General features: G+C 43.7%; 1 protein-coding gene and 1 long non-coding RNA gene across 4 annotated transcripts in view; one reads left to right on the forward strand and one right to left on the reverse strand.

The window, feature by feature from the left end:
* Positions 1-22,005, reverse strand: part of CDC14A (cell division cycle 14A) — a 143,080-nt gene that overhangs the window by 101,461 nt on the left and 19,614 nt on the right. For all 3 annotated transcript variants that reach the window (XM_090047084.1, XM_090047085.1, XM_090047086.1), the window contains exon 3: positions 11,771-11,846. In XM_090047084.1, the coding sequence (XP_089903210.1) occupies positions 11,771-11,846 (76 nt within the window). The remainder of the gene's footprint in view (positions 1-11,770; positions 11,847-22,005) is intronic.
* Positions 1-22,005, forward strand: part of LOC149863741 (uncharacterized) — a 31,420-nt gene that overhangs the window by 4,360 nt on the left and 5,055 nt on the right. The window lies entirely within an intron of this gene.

Below are 22,005 nucleotides of genomic sequence, written 5' to 3' on the forward strand. Positions count from 1 at the left end.
ATGCTGCCTTGCATCCATAGATGCTTCTCAAACAAATCCCAGGACGTCATTCTCCCATTCTATTCCACCTTGGTGAGGCCACAGCTGGAGTACTGCGTCCAGTTTTGGGCGTCACAATTCAAAAAGGATGTGGAGAAGCTTGACAGAGTCCAGAGGAGAGCCACACACATGGATCAGAGGTCAGGAAAACAGACCTTATGATGACAGGCTAAGAGCTATAAGACTCCTCAGCTTGGAAAAGTGCAGGCTCGGGGATGATCTGGTGGCCCCCTATAAGTTTGTTAGGGGTTCTCACCAGGATCTGGGGGAACGTCTGTTCACCAGAACACCCCAGGGGACAACTAGGTCAAATGGTCACAAACTCCTTCAGGGCCGTTACAGGCTTGACATAACGAAGAACTTCTTTAATAGACTGCTGCCAGAGGTAGCTCAAGCACCTACTTTGAACACCTTCAAGAGAAAGTTAAATGTTTATCTTGTTGGGATCCTATGACCCCTGCTGAATTCCTGCTCCCAAGGCAGAGGACTGGACTCTATGATCTTCTGAGGTCCCTTCCAGCCCTAATGTCTATGAAATCAATTGATGAGTATTGCCACATTGATACTTATGAATGGAAATTTAATTAATTTGTGGTATGCCTTCTTCAAACACGTAGATTTCTACAGTATTTCTGCAACTGTTTCAAGTGATTTTTATAAACAGACATTGTGTTCAGAGGGAGAAAATGTCATTACAATCCAATAGGTTTCTAAAGATTTAAGACTAAAATGAAAGTTGGACAGCCCTGTTCTAATCTAAGTGGCTGGAAGTCGCATATTTTGAGCTGCCGCAGTGAGGGCCATATGCCCCACAGGCCACACCAAACACAAGCCATGGGCACCCCCCCACACACACACACTCAGCCCTCCCCTCCTCTACTGTGAAAGGCTCTCCAGAGACCTAGCGGACCTACTGTGGCTAAAAAGAAAAGCCTACAAAGGATGAAGGACAGGATTCACCTCCAAAGAGAATTACTCCGCACTGGTCCGGTCCTGCAGGGACCAAACCAGGAAAGCCAAGGCTGCAACTGAACTCCAACTAGCTTCAAGCATCAAGGACAACAAAAAGTCCTTTTTCAGATATGTGGGGAGCCGGAGGAAAAGCAAGGGCAATGTTGGACCCCTGCTAAACCAGATGGGGCAACTGACAACTGACGCCCAGGAAAAAGCCAACCTATTAAATAGGTACTTTGCGTCAGTCTTTCATCAGTCACATGGGACGCCCATGCCTACTATGGGACAGGGAAATCTGGATGAGGGGGATCCCCTACCCTCCATCAATGCTGACCTCGTAAAGGAACACCTTGAGAAGCTGGATACCTTCAAGTCAGCTGGCCCTGACAATCTGCACCCCAGGGTACTCAAGGAGCTGGCAAACATCATAGCCCAGCCCCTGGCACGGATCTTTGAAAACTCCTGGCACTCTGGTGTAGTGCCTGAAGACTGGAAGAAGGCCAATGTGGTGCCGATCTTCAAGAAAGGGAGGAGAGTGGATCTGGCTAACTACAGGCCCATTAGCCTAACTTCTATCCTGGGAAGATCTTAGAAAAATTTATTAAGGAGGCCATCCTTGAGGGACTGGCCCAGGCTAACATCCTAAGGGATAGCCAGCACGGGTTTGTTGCGGGTAGGTCTTGTTTGACCAATCTCATTTCCTTCTATGACCAGGTGACCTATCACCTGGACAAGGCAGAAGAGATTGATGTCATATCTTGACTTCAAAAAAGCTTTTGATCTGGTATCCCATGATCACCTCTTGGCCAAACTGGCCAGTTGTGGCCTTGGCTCCACCACGATCCGCTGGCTGGGAAATTGACTCCGTGGTCGGACCCAGAGGGTTGTAATTGATGGCAGTCACTCATCATGGTGCCCTGTGACCAGTGGGGTCCCTCAAGGCTCTGTCCTGGGACCCATACTGTTCAACATCTTCATTAACGATGTGGACATTGGAGTCAGGAGTGGACTGTCCAAGTTCGCCGATGACACCAAACTTTGGGGCAAAGCATCCACGCCACAAGATAGGCGAGTGATCCAGGCTGACCTGGACAAGCTCAGCAAGTGGGCAGATGAGACCCTCATGGTGTTTAACACTGAAAAATGCAAGGTTCTCCACCTTGGGAGGAAAAACCTGCAGCACCCTTATAGGCTCGGCAGTGCTATGTTGGTTAGCACTACAGAAGAAAGAGACTTGGGGGTCATCATTGACCACAAGATGAACATGAGCCTGCAATGCGATGCTGCAGCTAGTAAAGCGACCAAAATGCTGGCGTGCATCCATAGATGCTTCTCGAGCAAATCCCGGGACGTCATTCTCCCCTTGTATTCGGCCTTGGTGAGGCCGCAGCTGGAGTACTGCGTCCAGTTTTGGGCTCCACAATTCAAAAAGGATGTGGAGAAGCTTGAGAGAGTCCAGAGGAGAGCCACGCACATGATCAGAGGTCAGGAAAACAGATCTTACCATGACAGGCTGAGAGCCATGGGACTCTCTAGCCTGGAAAAGCGCAGGCTCAGGGGTGATCTGATGGCCACCTATAAGTTTATCAGGGGTGACCCCCAGGATCTGGGGGAACGTCTGTTCACCAGAGCGCCCCAAGGGATGACGAGGTCGAACGGTCACAAACTCCTGCAAGACCGTTTCAGGCTGGACATAAGGAAGAATTTCTTTACTGTCCGAGCCCCCAAGGTCTGGAACAGTCTGCCAGCGGAGGTGGTTCAAGCACCTACATTGAACACCTTCAAGAGTAAATTGGATGCTTATCTTGCTGGGATCCTATGACCCCAGCTGACTTCCTGCCCTTTGGGCAGGGGGCTGGACTCGATCTCCCGAGGTCCCTTCCAGCCCTAATGTCTATGACATCTAGGAAAGTGCTTAGGCCCCAACCCTCAACTTCCTGGCTGCAGCTTCCACCCTCCCCCCAACCCCCAGCCATGACCTAACCCTGGCAGCATGGGCTGTACCATGCTGCCTTGCCCCCGGATGAGGGGCAGGAAGCAGAAGCCCAACAGGGGAGAAGGAGCCTGGAGACCCTGGCAACGTCAACTGAGTGAAATCTCAGGGGCTGCAAATTAACCCCTCAAGGGACACATGTAGCCCCTGGAATACAATTAGATATTTTACTCTTTCAAGTAACCTTCACACCACTGATCCAATTTATTCAAATTCCAGACAGGATGACAAGAATTGCCTTCCTCGGTCTCAGCATCAAAGACTCCTGCAAAATACCAGTAACTACCACAGATATTTTTGCATTACTGCACATTATCAAATTAACTAATGCTAACCATATTTATGTATGTAGTGAAAATAAAAAACTGCTAAAGCTACCTTGCAATACAAGGCTTTCATATAATTTTTTTAAATAAATTCTTAAATTACAGAAATCTGACAAATTTAATAAAAATGATGTATGCATTACAAAAAGCCTCTTACATCTATCCCTATAGGAATAGGTCCTCTAAGAGTGGATCTGGCTGTACGTTATGATAAGCTGGCCTTATTCCCCACTGCTTCCACAGGTGGATAAAGTGTGATTTAAATTAATGCGACCGCAGCACATCTAAATGAGACTATAATCCTCAGAGTGGGGGAGGCATATTTTAATTAGAGGACTTCCTTTAAAGATGAACTGGAACTTCCTTTATATTAATTCACATGTATGAAAACTCTTTCTACAGTATGCAAAAATCTGACAAGTCACACAGGAAGCTCAATAGTAGATGAGCCTAGTTTTTCCTTTAAAAGTGACATTCAGTGTTATATAATTGTAACTAAGCCTATTACATCTAAACCAGACAAAAATTATAGGTGTACTGTTAGACAAACTACTGCAATTATATTTTAAAGATCAAGTGTTAGCAACAGTTTGTATTTCATTTGAATTACAGCTTTTTTTGTATTCAAATTTAAAATTACTTTTAAGAGAATTCCAACTATTAGTCACATAAGAGCTTCTACTACTTAGAGGCATGCCACTCAAATTTTTCATCCTTTTGGAGTAGGGATGATGTTGAAAGAAGTCAGAAGTTTGATACTGAGAACAGTACTGTTGTACCAAACAGTGTCACAGGGAAGCAAATGACCCCCACAATTCTCATAAAGATTTGACACTTAAAACTACAGCAATATAGAGGTTTAACTGCTCTTATGCCATTTAAAAAGTTAGCCAATAAAACCCACAAGAGCTACATTTTAAATCTCCATGACCCCAGGCCAGTATAAAGTATATTTAAATCATTCTTTTAACATCCAGGCTTAAAGCTTTAAGATCGGAGACTGAAAATTTGGTATGAAGCCAGAATAAATAACTTATAATTTGCAACAAAGCTAAAACTGAGGGAATTTAGGCATTTGAGATTATACAATCCAGAAGATTGAGAAATCTAAAAATTTAAACAAATCATTATGACCATGTCTGCCTTTGTACCAATACACTTAAAATTTATCAATTTAGGAACCACTTGACAATTAGCTTTAGCTGAAGAGATACTGTTACAAGACAGTATTGCCCAGGTATCTGGATGTAACAGTACTTTAATTAAAACATCTAAATTCAGGTAGATTCCAGCTTGACCACTACTGTGACAAAAACGCAGATTATCATTAAAAATGTTATAGATCAGATCTTTCTTTTCTATTAATAAATTAAGCCACTTAGGGCATGTCTATACCACTTCTTTGCTGTGCCCAGGAGTACAACTTTGAAACATTCCCACCCATTTGCTCCCACTGTGAGAAAACAAAATCCAGGAAATAAGTCTATGTGGCTGCCTTAGAGAATCCCTGAGCACACACCAACAAACAGGTCAGTAAGAGATCAGTGCTCGGCATGTGGTTTAAAACTACTCTAAGGCAGTTTCATTGCCTCATTTGCAAAAGCTGGAGAATGCTGACAGGGACCAAGTGGCCAGGACATGCTTCATAGCAGTGCCCAAAGTGTGGTGTAGTCTGCCTTTGATCTGAATCCTGGGGGCTGGTTCATGGAACAAAAGTTTAAATTTGGCAAAGCCCTCAGATCTATATAGCTCTATAAAGAGGGGCAGAGTTTCACCTGCAGGGATCATCTTCTACTACTATGATTTTAATTATCCTAAATTAAAACAGGTTTATGGTTTGGAAAGAAGAGCTGTAATTAAACTTTCAGACTTTTTTCTTTACTTCTGTAAGTAAACTGAACACTAATTAGTGTCATGCATCTTTTTATAAATGTAAAAAATTGTACAGAGTAAGAATGCTTTCCCTCAGTGGCCTGGCTGAAACTTAATGAAGCTTACACATAGCAAAAACAAAAACTTAAAGCCAGGAATAGTAAAAATAAATATACTAAGAAACACTTGGTTAAAGCTTTCCATATCAAGCTCTTCAACTGAACACACTCATTTATTTGACAAAAAGAAAAAGATCTTAAGCATGTCAGGTTCACTCAACACAAAATTACTAAAGTGCCATACATTCTCAGAGAAACCTGTGCTCAGATTACTTTGAAGTTACAGACAAGTATTGAATAGAATAGTACTTGAAACTAGTCATCAAGAGAAAGGGAAGCAGGCCAATTCTTGTTCTACGAGATTAAACTAACCCCTTAATTTACACAAGAGAATCCCAAAAATCCAGGTTTCAAGACAAGTTAGTCCTTATTTTAAGACTATGCAAGTATTTCTTATTTATAATATTTTGAGGGGGAAAAAATTTCAACTCAGAGTTTTGGGAAGTTTCAGTGTAGCTGTCAAAGTGAATCAGTGTTGTTAATAGAATACACAAAAATATTCAATACACTAGCATTGCTCATCACAAGGACATAGTAAAGCTTTTAAACAAAACAGAAATAAAACTACACAGAACATGCTTATAAAATATGCAAAGGTTACTAACAGCACTTCATGTATGAATAAATTAAAGCTGAAATCTAGTTTAAACAGTCTCTTCCTAAAGCTCTGAGCCACGCTTAGTTTACAAGTAACTTGTTAAAAGCATTTTTATGAAGCTAGATGCATTTAACAGAATAAAAAGTGCCATGTTATTCCACTTGATCTATACTTGTTAGAAGGTTAGAAGTACCTGTACACTTCCCTGAAAAGTCAAGCTCAAAAGACAGCACAAAACCAATATGCATTAAGCATTTCACCCAAATTGTATTAAAAAAGCAACTAGTAGGATACTGTGATCAAACATTATTTTCTTGCTGTTGATCTGCTACTATCTTGATTTAGGGTAGTCATCTCCACAGGAAAATCACCAGTCAAACATTACAGCAAGGTTCATAGGCTTTCCTGTCATCAAGTAAAACCTCACAGTGATTTACCTCCAACTATCTGTGCAAAGAGAACTTTGAATAAGTTCTTTGGCTGTACAAAATAAATATATTAAAACAAAACAAGGAAAAAATTACTGATGATCTGGCAACTAATTAAAACAAAAATCGCTCCTGCCCCTCACACCGAAAAATGCAAGGTTCTCCACCGTGGGAGGAAAAACATGCAGCATCCTTATAGGCTCGGCAGTGCTATGTTGGTTAGCACTACAGAAGAAAGAGACTTGGGGGTCATCATTGACCACAAGATGAACATGAGCCTGCAATGCGATGCTGAAGCTAATAAAGCGACCAAAACGCTGGCTTGCATCCATAGATGCTTCTCGAGCAAATCCCGGGACGTCATTCTCCCCTTGTACTCGGCCTTGGTGAGGCCGCAGCTGGAATACTGCGTCCAGTTTTGGGCTCCACAATTCAAAAAGGATGTGGAGAAGCTTGAGAGAGTCCAGAGAAGAGCCACATGCATGATCAGAGGTCAGGAAAACAGATCTTATGATGATAGGCTGAGAGACATGGGACTCTTTAGCCTGGAAAAGCATAGGCTCAGGGGTGATCTGATGGCCACCTATAAGTTTATCAGGGGTGACCCCCAGGATCTGGGGGAACGTTTGTTCACCAGAGTGCCCCAAAGGATGACAAGGTCGAACGGTCACAAACTCCTGCAAGACCGTTTCAGGCTGGACATAAGGAAGAATTTCTTTACTGTCCAAGCCCCCAAGGTCTGGAACAGTCTGCCAGCGGAGGTGGCTCAAGCACCTACATTGACTAACATAGCCAACTGTCTTTCAAAAGAAAGAGCATAGCCAAGCATAACTTCTCATAAGTCATTTAAAAAAGTGAAAGTCATAGTTTATTGCCAATATATGCTTTAAACAAAACAGATGTGATCTCAGCTGCTTTCCATTACTGCAACAAGGAATTAAAAGCCTCTAAGAAAGGAGGGGCATGAAAGAAATGTTAAAGGAAAAAAATGCTAAGAAATAATCCTATCACAATTTATATTTCAACTGGGAGAAAGCAGTTTGCTAAAACAGGTGGAAAGGCACCACTACTTCTCAACCTACCAATACTTCTCTATATATTAAACACTGTTCCAAAATTCAACCGGAAGCAATTTTAAAAAAGGTGATGCTTCTCTAATCTGCCTGCACTCCTGGCTGGATATGGAGACAGAGGTATTATTTCAGTTTTGTAACAGGGCACTAAACGTACTTGATAAAGGTCCCAGTCTAAAGACTGAAAATAAGATCGTCATAGACCTGTTCCCCTTAGGGAGAATGAGAGCCCAATTCAGGATTTCTCCTACACTCCACAGATGGAGAAAAAAATAGGGGTAACTTTGTGGGCAGAAATAAACAATTAAGGCTTTAGGCTGCCCATAGGTAGTTACTACAGAACTACCTAGAAAGCAGTCAAGGCTTTCCCTGAGTGGTTCATAACCAGCTACTAGAAACTGCCTTTGGCACTAACAGTTCCCTCTGCACATAGCAGCTACTCATTAGTGACCTGGGGAGCTGAATCAGTTACTCCCTCTTTTGTAACAGTAAACCATAAAAACAAGATGCATTATATTTATTGTTCCATGCAGGGCATACAAACCAGCTGTCACATTTCTGCCTCCTGTTCAACCTTTGCTTATCTCTGGAATGTCCTAGGAGGAGACAGGGCAGGGAGGTGACCAGAGCTCAAAGCTAATATCTTGCTGAAAATGGCTGGTTGAGGCTACCTCCCTTTTCCTTACACTATGACAACACATGGGGGGGGGGGGGAAGAGACACGAGAAAAAAACCTGGGTAGGATGAATTGCAGCAGAATGTTGTGCAAGCAGAGTGGCTTGTACTGAAGCTGTGTACACGTTACAGTTAACTATATGAAGAAAACCTTCCAGCAGCCTTGTAGGGAACTACCACCAGGCTGACATTAAAAATCAGATTTAAAAACAGCCTACTAAAGATATTTCATTACATAAAACATTAATGCCATTTAAATTATGTTGTATTATAAAACCCAACAAGCTGTTCACCTTTTTTGTCAGAACTTCTTTCCCCCTACTGAAGAGTCTAGAAAGCTAGTATGTAAAAAGGGGGGGGGGAGTCAGTGTTGCAGGAAATCTCTTTGCAAGAAAGATCCTGCCTGAAAGAAGATTTATGTATACCCCGTATAAAATGGATTTTGATTTAATATACTGCTCTTTAATCATGTATTATAACCTCATGCTACATGCAATACGCCCTATACTATATACACTCACATACCACATGCACCTTTTCCCCAAAAGAATCAGCCTCCCAATAATTAGTTGCATTTCTTAAGTGGGGAAGCTGATTTTATGCCCCCTCCCCACAAAAAAGTATTCCCGTTTTGATTCCTGCTTGCAGCAGTAGCAGCATGCTTATTCAAGTAGCCGAGGGAGTCAATTGACTTGAATGTTCACTGTGTTTGGCAGGGGCGGGAACAACAGGAACATGAGGTGTATAAGCAAATATAGTAACACCGACAATTTTCAAATTAAGCTCTCTTTCATCCAACAACTAGCATACTGCTTTCTTCAAGTCAAAACAAAAATATCCATTACAACCTTGAAGCTAGGCAGGATTGGTTTGTTATTATTTAAATACTTTTTTTCCACTTAGGTCTTATGAATACCACTGCCACCACTAGGAATGTCATCTGACATTTCTTAATTAGAAACCCAAGCCACAAACTATGAAATTTTCATCGTTAAAAACATTAGAAATCTTGTCTATACCCAAGTGAACAAAATTATGGACCTTTTGATAAGGCACCTTTATAAACATTTGAAAGTTTACTAGCGGACAGGAGGTGCCAAAATTTAACACTTCCCAAAAAAATTAACTCTTTAATTTAAGAAAGAATACGCCCTTAGTCTCTAAGATTCAGGAGAGCAAGTAGTTTAGATTTCCTTTTACTGAAAACTTGTCTCAGTTCTTAATGAGGGGACACAGATCTCATCAGCTGGGGGGGGGGGGGGGGGGGGGGGACAAAAACTGGTGTTGCCAGATGCCTTTGAAAAGAAATATCCTTGGGTATTTACACACACGCTGAGCATTGTATGCATCAGCATCCCCATACTGGAAAATGGTGGCAAGGCACTTTAACTAAAGCCCGTTCAAGCACGACGCTGGAGCCTACTGGAGTACAATAATTACCATACTCCAGCAGATTTGATCGAGTCTTCTCCGATGCATTGTAGTTACAGCATGGTGGAGCAGCCTCAGTGTACATATATAGGCACCCCTTAAAACTAAGCAGCTTCTGGAGGACTTTGCTGGCTGATTAAACACTTTAAAAAACTTCCATTGCACACCTGGTCAGGCTGTAGCTGGAATACTGCGTCCAGTTCTGGGCGCCGCACTTCAAGAGGGATGTGGACAACATGGAGAGGGTCCAGAGGAGGGCTGCTCGCCTGATCAGGGGGCAGCAGGGCAGGCCCTACAAGGAGAGGCTATGGGACCTGAACCTGTTCAGCCTCCACAAGAGAAGGCTAAGGGGGGGATCTAGTGGCCTGTTACAAACTAGTCAAGGGGGATCAGCAGGCATTGGGGAAGTCCCTGTTCCCCCGAGCACTGCCAAGAGTGACCAGGAATAACGGTCACAAGCTGGTAGAGGGAAGATTTAGGCTAGATACCAGGAGGCGCTACTTCACGGTCAGCGCGGCTACGATCTGGAACCAACTTCCAAGCGAAGTGGTGCTGGCTCCTACCCTGGGGGTCTTTAAGAGCAGGTTAGATGAACACCTTGCTGGGATCGTTTGACCCTAGTAATCTTTCCTGCCATGGCAGGGGGTCGGACTAGATGATCTACTCAGGTCCCTTCCGACCCTAGAAACTATGAAACCTTTCACTTTAAGGAAAGTTATTGCAAGAATTAAACCTCTCTATTACAGACTGAAGATGCCACAGACTTATTCCTTCTACCACTCAACAACAGAGCAGTCAGGCATCCTCTAAATTTGGCTTCCATCTCTAGCACTAACACTTTCTAATTGGGCTGCATCTTCTTAATAGTTCAGATGTGTTGCAGAATGTTAGGACATCAATAGCTGCATCTGGTCTACATTAAAAGTTGGCTTGTTACTAGGAACGTTGAAAAGGTGTCTAGTTCATTTTGCAGGGAATTGCTTTTGTTACTTAGAAACTGTTTTTCTCTGTTCTGCAGTGTTCCATCCTGAAGTGAAGAAACTAAAGTGTACTAGAATTATATCATCTTATTCTGAAAAATGAACATGGGAGGTAAAAATTCTGGCTGTGAATCATTAAAACACACTCAATTTAATTAGTTGGGAATAGTTTCTTTCTTGTTATGCTAATACTTTCTATTACTCAATTGGTTATTAATCACATTTACATTGTATTTGGAATTTAGAGAATCAAGGAAATAACAGTGCTCAGTATAGAGAAAAAAATCCCTTTGATTAAAAATAGAAAAACACCCTTAAAAAAAAAATTTCAAATCAGAATCCATTTGCTTTCTTTCTTATAAAGTCAGTTCATCTCAATAGTTTTCTGTATTTATTGTAAATCCTAGCTATCTTTTTTCCTTGACATTTGGAGGTAAAGGCTGAATTGAGAGCTACATGGATCATGGGATTACTGGTGTTTACAATATGCCAGCATTGCTATATGTGAAGATGTTTCCGAAACTAACAGCAAAATGGCTGCCCATGCTGTATGTTTATGACAAAGTGAGAAACTACACAGCAGCAGGGAGCACCAATGACAGCACAGTCATAAACAATGGGTACATTTAACAATATGGAGAAGTGATGTGGTCCAGTAAGTGATCATTACACACAAGATGGTTTTATTTAGAAATTGCCATTAGTCTCCAAAACATCCTAGTATAAAAAGGTCATTTGATGGCTTAAATCTGCATCATATTTTAAATGCCCTGTTAAGGATTAAGAACAAATAAACGTCATCACAGAAGTTCAGGCTTTTCTATTCACAAAAAATTCAATTCATTATGCATTTTGTTTCTGCTTGTAAGAAGCTATTCACGCCGTTTTTGATCCCTTGATTTTTTTTTAGCAGTGGATACATTAACATGACGCTAGTTTACAGGCAGTTCTACTAGCAATAAAAAAAAAAAAAACCTCGAGACATCAACACAACTGATATGTATTCTGGCTCATGTCTTTGCTCACAACCCCTAACTTCCTATTCCAGGCTAGAGATAAAAGAATAGGTGCGTCCCCTTTGTGGTTGCCTTACTCAACAGAAAGGCTCAATTTTCAGTTTCTTACTGAAGTCTGTTCATGGTAAGAAAACAAATTCAGTGTCTAAAGCTCAAGGTTAACTATCTAAATGATCCTTGCATAATAATTGCTTTAACAAACAGAGCTGTATAGCACTGTGTTTATATTCCTGTACCAAAATATTTGAAAAGAGAAAATTACTTACCTTTAATTTCTTATTTAGTTTGCAGCAGTATCTGTATAACATCGCCAAGTTTAAAGGTCCAAAATCTCCATAGAAACTTGGGGAAAGGAGGAGAGGGAAAAAAAAAAAGTCACATTACTTAGGGGAAGAGCTAAGCAAACAAACTAACATTTATTTACAATTGTAGTTGCAAGTCAACAAATTCACAAGGTTCTGTCTGGACTCCAGTGTAACCAGGGCAAGAGTTTTCAATTCATACTTACTAAAACATCTGTTAATTCATTTAACAGAGAGGTGGTACTAGATTTCTATTACCTAGCCCTGTTATAAAACACTCGTGAAATTTTGAGAAACGCCAATACCTCTAACATGTAATACAAGCTCTCAAGAGAGAAAACACTTTCTGGCTGGGCCCACACATGCAGGGTGGGGTATGCCCACAAATAGTAGCGGCACAAATTCATGCCTTTACTTTGTGGCACAATGCACACTCCTGCCCATGTGCTTTGCAGCAGGACACAATGTCCTACTGCTCCACATGCTGCAAGGGGGGATAGCAGGGTCACAGTATGCTTAAACAGGGGCTAGCCATCTTCTGCACTAAGGCACTCTGTGCTGGGGCAGCCAGGGAGCACCACATGGAGATGAGGGAGCAGGCAGCCCAAGGCTGCTTGCTCCCCCACCTCTGTGCGCTGTGAAGCCTCCATGCTGAGGCACCCTGTGCTCCAGCCAGCCACCCCCTGACTGGCTGGGATGCAGGGTGCCTCAAGATGGGAGAGCAGGCAGCCCTGGGCTGGCTGCTCCCGTCTCCCTGTGCCTCAGCCCCCAAACTGTGGAGCCCCCTAGCTTAGACACTAGTAGCTTCCACGCTGAAGCACACTGCGCCCCAGCCAGCCACAGAGCAGCTAGCTGAGGCAGTGTGCCTTGACATGGAGGAACAGGCAGCCTTGGGCTGGTGGCTCCCCTATCTCCACATACCTCAGTGTAGAGGCTTCACTCCAGAGCCCCCACACTGAGACAAGGGAGCCACCAGCCCAAGGCTGCCTGCTTCACTCTCAAGGCACACTGTACCCCAGCCAGGTGGGGAGTGGCTGGCTGTGGTGCAGGGTGCCGCAGCACGTGGAGACAGGAGAGCAGGAAGCCCAAGGCTGCCTGCTTCCCCAGCTGGCCCAGCATAGAGCACCTTAGCACATGAGATGGCTAGCCCCTGCAGGGGCATGCTGTGCCTCCACCAGTCCCCCATGCAGCATGCGGAGCAACAGCACAACGTGTCCTGCTGCAAAGCGCACAGGCAGGACATGCACTGCACCACAAAGTAGCAGCAAAAATTAGTGCTATTACTATTTGTGAGCATACCCCTGCTCATGTAGACCTAGCCAGAAATTCTGTTTCTCTCTTGAGAAATAGACCTGACCAAGAAGTCTAGGTTGTGGTACACGGTGCCTCACGACAGGGGAACAGGCAGCCCTGGGCTGGCTTTAACCCTGTCTCTGCATGCCTCAGCACAGGGGATTCACTGTGCAGCCATCAACTGAACGTAAACACTCAAACACTAGGTCCACACTATATTGTTTGCGAGTTCAGTACAAGCCATAGTTAACTTTCAGGAACAGGTTAGCTTTAATAAGTAAACAAAAGGGGGAGAGAGGGCAGGAGAAAATACAACTGGAAGCAACTCTAATATATAAGGGCACCTATATACACATGTACGGCACCTGCTCTGATGCGTGTTAATTAACATATTCCAGCAGCCTCATCATCACACGTATTCAGCATCCCAATGCTTCAAAATGGCAGTGGGGGGCTTTAACTAAAGCTCATTCAAGCTTTAATTAAAAGCACCCCACCACCATTTTGAAGCATGGGAAGCTGAATACACAAGATCTGTGGGTGCTTTTGGGAGCCACTCTAAAGCACCCTCCCAGATGCATACACCCCGAGAGCACATGTAAAAATGCCCTAATTGTTTAGGAGCAGGAGCTCCAGGCATTGGCCCACAGCCAGTTCTCTCCATCCAATATGGTCACTCATGTACAAGCCTCTTAAAAGGACAAGTACTTACTTATACTGTATTTTTTTCATGTCCACCCTCAAATACAACACACCTTGTTTTTGGAAAGCAGAATGTTTAAAAAAATAAAATAGATTTTTCTAGAGTCGTAGCTGATTTGTGTGATACAGAGCAAGCCCTATGTCACATGTGGCTAGGCCCAAGACCCTTAAGACTATTAGTTCTTTACTGTACAATAGCTCTTAATATAAAGTTCCTATAAATAATATCATTATTTCCACATCACAAGCTTCATCAAGATACTACCAGCATCTCACTTTGTGCTTCAGGCACAAGCTAGAGTGCTCAGTCAATAGCATATAGCTGTGAGAGTTAACATACGGCTCTGCCTCTTCTACTTCCTGAGACAGACAAGTGGAGCCATCTTGGCAGCTGCATAGCATGCACAGTGTCAGCAGGTATGCTTTTTTTCAAGTGAAGAAAACAGTTTCCCCAATGCACCCCAATTCTGGGGTGGAATGAATTTTGGTGAAAAAAGGTGCCTGTTGTCTGCAAGACAATCTGGTACTACTGCTGCTATGCTATGAACTGCCAAAACAGCTGCACGGAAGGGGAATATGGAGATGAGGGGCAAGGCTTCACCTGACCATCCTTCCAAATCTAGCATAAGACTCTAGAGATAACCAGCTTTTCACTTTCCCATTCACCAAGGAACAAACAAAAACACTTCAACTCCTGCCCAACAGCCCAAGAAGAAAGAGATGAGTAGGCCAGGTTCTTTCCCCAAGCCAAACCATTTTCCAGACTCAGCATATGGCCTCCACAGCCCATCCCTGCCTCTAGCAAATTCCTTTTTCCTTGGCAAGTGTTGTTAGGGCCTGCGTACATAAGAAAGTTATTAGTAAACTAGGTATGCAGTAAATTCACACTAGCTACTCTGAACTGACTGTGCAAACACTCTTACTGTGCATTAACAACCTTTGTATGAAGCAGCTTACTCTATTTGAAAAATGAGTTGAAATACCTTGCCTTATACACTAGGCAATCCATGCAGTACAGTGGATGTGCCTTTTATCCTGTTGTTCGTTATGCTTTTAGTCACTGTGCTGATTTGCTCGAGATTCAGGATATAAACAGTGAAAAGAAGACACTCAGTGAAAAGAAGATACATAAATAACTAATGGAACTTCTGGGTACCCATCTTCAGCAATTAATAAGGAAAAGAGGAAGGGCACTCTGAAGTGCTTTGGGTTAGATTACAAGGCAGCCGAGGGGAAAGAGACTTAACAGTGGGGGTCTACTACAGACCTCTCAACCAAGGGGAAGAGCTCGACCAGGAATTCTTAGGTCAGCTCACAGAGGTAGAGAAGTCTAAGGATGTGGTAGTCATGGGGGACCTGAACTTCCCGGACTTCTGCTGGGAAGAGCAGTCAGCCAGGTCTGACCACTGACATAGGTTCTTAGCCAGAATGCAGGACCTCCATCTAACCCAGGAGGTGCACAGCCCCACCAGGGGAGATGCCTTGTTGGACCTGGTGTTGGCCACGGGTGATGACCTGGTGAGGGGGCTGCAGGTGCTCAACCACCTGGGCGACAGTGATCATCACCTGCTGGGATTCACCATCCAGCGCAAGGTGGCAGAAGGCCTGCAGCAAGGCAGCAGCCCTAAATTTCAGGAGGGCTAACTTCAACGAGCTAAGGAGAATAGTCAGGGAAACACTGAGGTCCCAGAAGAGAGGGGAGCCAGGTGTCCAAGGAGAGAGGTCGCTCCTTAAGGAGACAATCCTCCAAGCCCAAAGGGAGGTAATCCCAATGAGGATCAGAGGGAGGAGGAGGGCACACAAACCCCCATGGCTCACCAAAAGCATCCGAGAATGTCTCCTAGCTAAAAGGGAGGCGTACACCCAATGGAAAGGAGGGGATATCACCAGGGATGACTATACTGCAGTTACTCGGGGGTGCAGGGCGGCAGTCAGGAAGGCCAAGGCAGAGATGGAACTGGGACTAGCTTCCCGGATTAAGGACAATAAGAAGTCCTTCTTTAAATACATAGGGGGTAAAAAGAAGGTTCCGGGTAATGTGGGGCCCCCTGCAGGACACGTTAGGAAATTTGGTCATCACACCAGATGACAAAGCCAACATATTTAACGATTTCTTTGCCTCCATTTTCCTAAGCAGGGACCAGAACAGCCACCCCACCACTGGGCCTCCCTCAGGCCCCAGGGGATGCACACCTCGGCCAAGGGTTTGTGAGGAACTAGTTAGGGAGCTTCTGGAGAGACTGGATGTATTCAAGTCAGCCGGTCCAGACAATCTCCACCCTAGAGTACTAAAGGAATTGGCTGAGGTCATTGCAGGATCCCTGGCACAGTTTTACGAGCACTCGTGGTGCTCTGGTGTGGTGCCAGAGGACTGGAAAAGGTCCAACATGGTTCCCATCTTCAAAAAGGGGAAGAAGGAGGACCTGGGAAACTATAGGCCAGTTAGCCTTACTTTGATCCCAGGCAAGCTGTTCAAGAAAATTATGCTGGCACACATTCACAAGGGGCCAGCAGGGGATTTCAAGCTTAGGGGCAACCAACACAGGTTCATCAGTGGCAGGTCCTGTCAGACCAACCTGGTGGCCTTCTATGATCAGATCACCAAATCATTAAATGCAGGGGTAGCAGTGGACATAGGCCTTCTGAAAGTCCAGGAAGACTTCAACACTGTCTCTCACCCTGTTCTCATTAAGTAACTGGGGGACTGTGGTGTCGACATCCACACAGTCAATTGGGTCGCCAACTGGCTGGAGGGCCGCACCCAGACAGTGGTGGTGGATGGGTCATTTTCAGCCTGGAGGGATGTGGGCAGTGGGGTTCCGCAGGGCTCGGTCCTCAGGCCCACACTGTTCAACATCTTCATCAGCGACTTGGAAGAGGGGGTAAAAAGCACCCTGTTCAAATTCGCTGATGACACTAAGATGTGGGGGGACGTGGGCATGCTAGAAGGAAGGAACAGGTCACAAGGGTGGGAGCATGAGAACAGGATGGGATTCAACACTGACAAGTGCAAGGTGATGCACCTGGGGAGGAACAACCAGCACCATACCTACAGGTTGGGGAACTCCCTTCTTGTCAGTACAGATGCAGAAAAGGATCTTGGAGTCATTACTGACTCTAAGATGAACATGGGCCAGCAGTGTGGGGATGCAGTCAGGAAGGCCAACTGTACCTTGTCATGCATCCACAGATGCATCTCGAGCAGGTCCAAGGAGGTGATCCTCCCCCTCTATGCGGCACTGGTCAGGCCACAGCTGGAGTACTGCATCCAGTTCTGGGCGCCGCACTTCAAGAGGGATGTGGACAACATGGAGAGGGTGCAGCGGAGGGCCACTCATATGATCAGGGGGCAGCAGGGCAGGCCTTATGAGGAAAGGCTACAGGACCCGAACCTGTTCAGCCTCCACAAGAGAAAGCTGAGGGGGAATCTAGTCGGGGGGGGGGGGGGGGTAGAAAAATCAGGAGGCACTGGGGAAGTCCCTGTTCCCCCGAGCACTGCCAGGAGTGACCAGGAATAATGGTCACAAGCTGGTAGAGGGAAGATTTAGGCTAGATATCAGGTGGTGCTACTTCACGGTCAGCGTGGCTAGGATCTGGAACCAACTTCCAAGAGAAGAAGTGGTGCAGGCTCCTACCCTGGGGGTGTTTAAGAGCAGGTTAGATGAACACCTTGCTAGGGTTGTTTGACCCCAGTAATCTTTCTTGCCATGGCAGGGGGTTGGACTAGATAGTTTCTAGGGTCGGAAGGGACCTGAGTAGACCATGAAACTATAAACTTGTATTTCTTACCCACATGAACAAGCACTCAGCAAAATGACATGCAAAAAATCTCTCTTGTGATTATTTGTGAAATCTGTATATGTACAAATTCCGAATTACAGGTTGGTGTTATAAATCATCCGCATCCTTCTGCCTTTCACTTTGTTCTGCTTCAGTGCCTTTTGCTAAGTTGATATCACCATGTTGATCCACAAAGAGACTAATCATGAAGGTTCCTGGTTTTCTGTTTAAAAATTCCGAATGCTCTGATTAAACCCCCAAAATCCACATTTTTCTGCAATTAAAATGAAATGCCACTACATATAGGTATCAGTTGAACACAATGCTCTATTGATATATTTCCATTTTAAAGCAATTTGAAAGCCAACCAGTGTGCCTCAGTCGTTATAATATATTACATTCTAAATACCTATATATATTGGTATCTGATTTTGGGGGGTTTTTTATCATGGAAAAATCAGAGCGAAGAGGGAGCTCACCAGGGTGTGGGACTAGCTGAGGCTGTCTCCCCTTCCTCCCCACCCCTGCTTTGTGACACTGAGCAGTCCTGATATTCTGGCGCCCCTCACTCCCATCCAGCAGCCCTTCAGTGTCTGAGGCAGGGCGGGGGGGGGGGGAAGAGTAGGGAACGGGGGTGTGGGCACAGGCAACATGTGGGGGTATAATGAGGGCACAGGCAATGTATAGGAAGGGGGTAGAGGAACACATGCCTCCCCAGATTTCTGCACCCACAGTGTGGTGCAGGGCTGCAGCCAGGCCAGACCAGCTCTGGGCAGGAGGAATGCCTCTACGGTCCAGCAGGCAGGACCTGGAGCAGGAGGGAACACAGCACCTCCATGGCTACTGAGGAGCCAGAGCTGCCCCGTGTCTCACTCCCCTCAGCCTCAGGCAGCCCCTTGCAAGCTAGAACTCTGCCAGCCTGCAGGGGGAAACCCAGGGTTTCCTGCATTTTTTTTTCCTTTTAAAAGGGAAAATCCATGTTTTTCCATGGCAAATGGAAGACCTGGATCCCTGCTGATCATTAAAGACTATCGTACTTCAACATACTTTTACTAGGCAAGAAGGAAAAAAAACAAACTGCAGCCTAGATAAAGCCGGTTTTCCCCCAGTTTTTCTAGAGAAGAGTCGGGTTTGAAGGAGTGGAACTTACCCAGAAGCAGTTAAGTCGCAGAACGTAAGCGATTCAGAAGAATGATTCCCAAAAGACAAAAGAAAAGCTCATTCTTTTTTCTTGCTCAAGTTATGTAGGAAAAAGTATCTTTGCAAGCTACATGAACAGTCAAGGAAGAAAGGATGCCAACTGCAGAAGCAATAGGTTCCATACACTGGAAGATCAAAATGAGGCAGCAAAATGCACACGTGCATTTTATTTTGACTAGATCTGTACATTTGTGCCATCTAAAACCAAGAGTAATTGGTTTAGAACCCTCTGAAAAACCTGTGTTTTCTGTTTGGAGGAATGGCGGGCACAGAGTATGCTAGAACTTACTCTGAAGCTAAAAGCACATGCATCCAGCAGCCTGGCACACTGCCCAGCAGGAGTACACTATGGCTGCTTAGACATTAAAAATTAATAATAAAAAAACCCAGTGCTTTAAACTCAACGCAGTCCTCCACCAAGCCTAGTACATGTCCAGAAGAAGCACCACTTTTCTTAGACCCAATTCACCCAATATCTGTATGGATCAGGTGCTTTAGCAGGACTTTTATCTAATAGCTGATCCAATAAGATCTGCTGAAGCGCCTAATCTATACAAATACTGCAGAGCCAGGTCAAACTACCATGCTGCTGCTTCTGATAAAGTGAGGCTTTTATTTATTTATTTATTTTTAACATCTATAAGCAGTGTATCAGAGCTGTGATACTAAGGTCACATTCACATTACTGAGGTTGCAAATTACAGCACGTTAAAGTTAGGAAATGCAAAAACTAAGAATTATGTAACCTTCACTTGGGTCCCTTGTACTTAGGTAAATAAAGACTATCTATATTTCTTAAGTTAACAAAAGTTTAGAATGACCACTACTTCCCTATAATCTTTATAGATAGTATACTTTTGTAAAATATAGACAACTTTCTATTCACTAAGATTTTATCCTGAATTAAAAGGACTCTCTTCTTTCCCTTAGAGAAGAGAAGGCCAAAAAAGTGAATTTTCTGTGGGGTTTTTTGTTTTTTAAAGTAAAATCTGACATCTATTTTTGGACAAAGGTTCAAAAATATACCCCCAAAGGCAACATTTGAGACACTAAACAAAGTTACAAAAGATGCATTAAGCAACACTTGAAGGGTCTATGCTGCTCCCAGAAAGTCATCTATTGTAGCTTCTCCACCACTTATTCCAACCCCTACTTATTCACAGGATAATACAATTCTCCCACATCCACCATCTCAGCTTAGTCTTCTCCTGCCATACGTGGCAAGGGGAGAAAAGAGTGAATAGCTTTTCTATTGGAGGGGATGGGGATGAAGAAGAGAGGAAAGGACTAATACAGAGACTGGCAACCTACAGCCTGTGGCCAAGATTCAGCCTACAAAAGGAACTGGAGGTGGCCCACAAAGGTCTGATCCAGACTGCACTTCAAGGGTGTGCCAGTTCCCCAGCCATTTAATCCAATTTGCATATTGCTCATGGGGCAACAATTCCTTAGGAAGGACAAGGGGGTGAGGGAAGATTACAGTCAACTGTTAGAGCCCATGCAGAGGGATAATCTTTCTTGCTGCACCCTCTGCCCACTCTCACTGGAGCTGCCAGAGTGGAATGATCAGAGGCGGATCCAAGGGCAGAGTGGCAGCAATGCAGTCACATGCCCCTTTGACTTCTGGTCCACCCAAAGTTTAAAACCAACTGCATGGCAGTGGCAGCAGCATTTCTATTCAGGCAGAGGTGAGGGAATCAGTTGACTTCATAGTTCATTATAGTCTATGGGATTCTTTCTAAACTATTTTTCCATGAGCATTTATGACTTTCTCTTTTTTAATGGCATTTCTATTCTGTTAATCAAGTCATCCTTCCTTCTGCAGTTCTGCTGTCTGTTGACTGCTGGCCAACACAGCTCTTATTTTTACAGCCCTGCAGACTTTTTAACTCTAGCTAAAAATATTAACTCCAGTATGGAAATATTAGCTCAGGCAAACATTAACTCAGGTCCAGAAGTAAATGTTCAGTAAACCATGGGCTACACTGTCAACATGTTTAAGAAGGGTAGATTTTGTTTTACAAATCTCAAAAATGTACTTTTAAATTCTACAGACCTCACAAAACAATATTTTGATTATTTTTTGACTAAACTGTTCCATTTTATGCATAATATGATATAGCAAGTTAAATGTACATCTCAATAGAGTTATATTTGTTTTTATTTTGATCTCAACTCTCTAGGCTCCCAGCATACTACCAAAGGTTATAGTTGGGTTTTTTTTACTGGAGAGAAGAGTGTTGAGTCATATGTAATGATGCACCATGCTATCTGCAACCCCTTTCCAAAATTCTAGATCTGCCCATAGGAATTGCAGCCCATGGTACTGACCAGATTGTAAGCTGCCAGCCCACATTTACAACAGATACTAGATCAGGGTTTGGCAACTTATGTGCCCTATTTTAAACAAAAAAGGCAACGACATGGGAAAGGGGTAGTCAAGGGTACAGAAGTGTCAATCCGTGAGTGGGTTGGAAAGGAAATCCCACACACTCAGTTTGGTTATCACTGAAAAGAAGTGTTTCTTCTAGAAGACTAATGATTCAATAAGTCATTACATTAATAACAATGAAATACATCGATTTTAGTTTATGCATTACGTAAATTATATTTTTTTAATTAGAGACTTAAATGTGTTATCAGAAGTATTACTACTATTAAATCTATCCTTGTGTTATCATCACCATGATGATCCAGGAAGGAGGACCTGTTTAGTAATAACTTTTAATCAGACCAACTACATAGCTGGCAAAGATGTTGCTATGCAAGTTTTGGGGCAAAAAATGCCCTTTCAGGACATAGCTCTGTCCTGGACAGGTCATAATATTATTATATTTTGTATTCAATAGAGGTGCACCGATAAAGATTTTCTTGGCTCATACCAATAGCCGATTATTAACCAGTGTAGGAGTAATTTAGTTGAGCTTCTGACCTATTTGACTAGAAAAAACAGACAGAGACCAGAGGGCTGATAGAACATTTAACTGAAATAAGCAGTGAGATAAGAAATCTTGCATGCCATGGTCTGTCTTGATATACTGCCCTGTGCACAGATAGTTTAAGTAAACTCCCTAAATGTCTGTGTAATTTACTATTGTTTTGTTTCTCCAAGGTCGTATTTTTTTCCTCTTTCTCTGTTAAGTATAAATATGCTTGTAAACTTAGAAAGTGCGAGAAATCCTTTGAAACAGACAAGTGGGTGATTCCCCTTGCTATATGGAATT

Source organism: Crocodylus siamensis, chromosome 5, assembly GCF_052110815.1.
Source record: "Crocodylus siamensis isolate JL-2025a chromosome 5, ASM5211081v1, whole genome shotgun sequence".
NCBI classification, from domain to species: domain Eukaryota; kingdom Metazoa; phylum Chordata; order Crocodylia; family Crocodylidae; genus Crocodylus; species Crocodylus siamensis.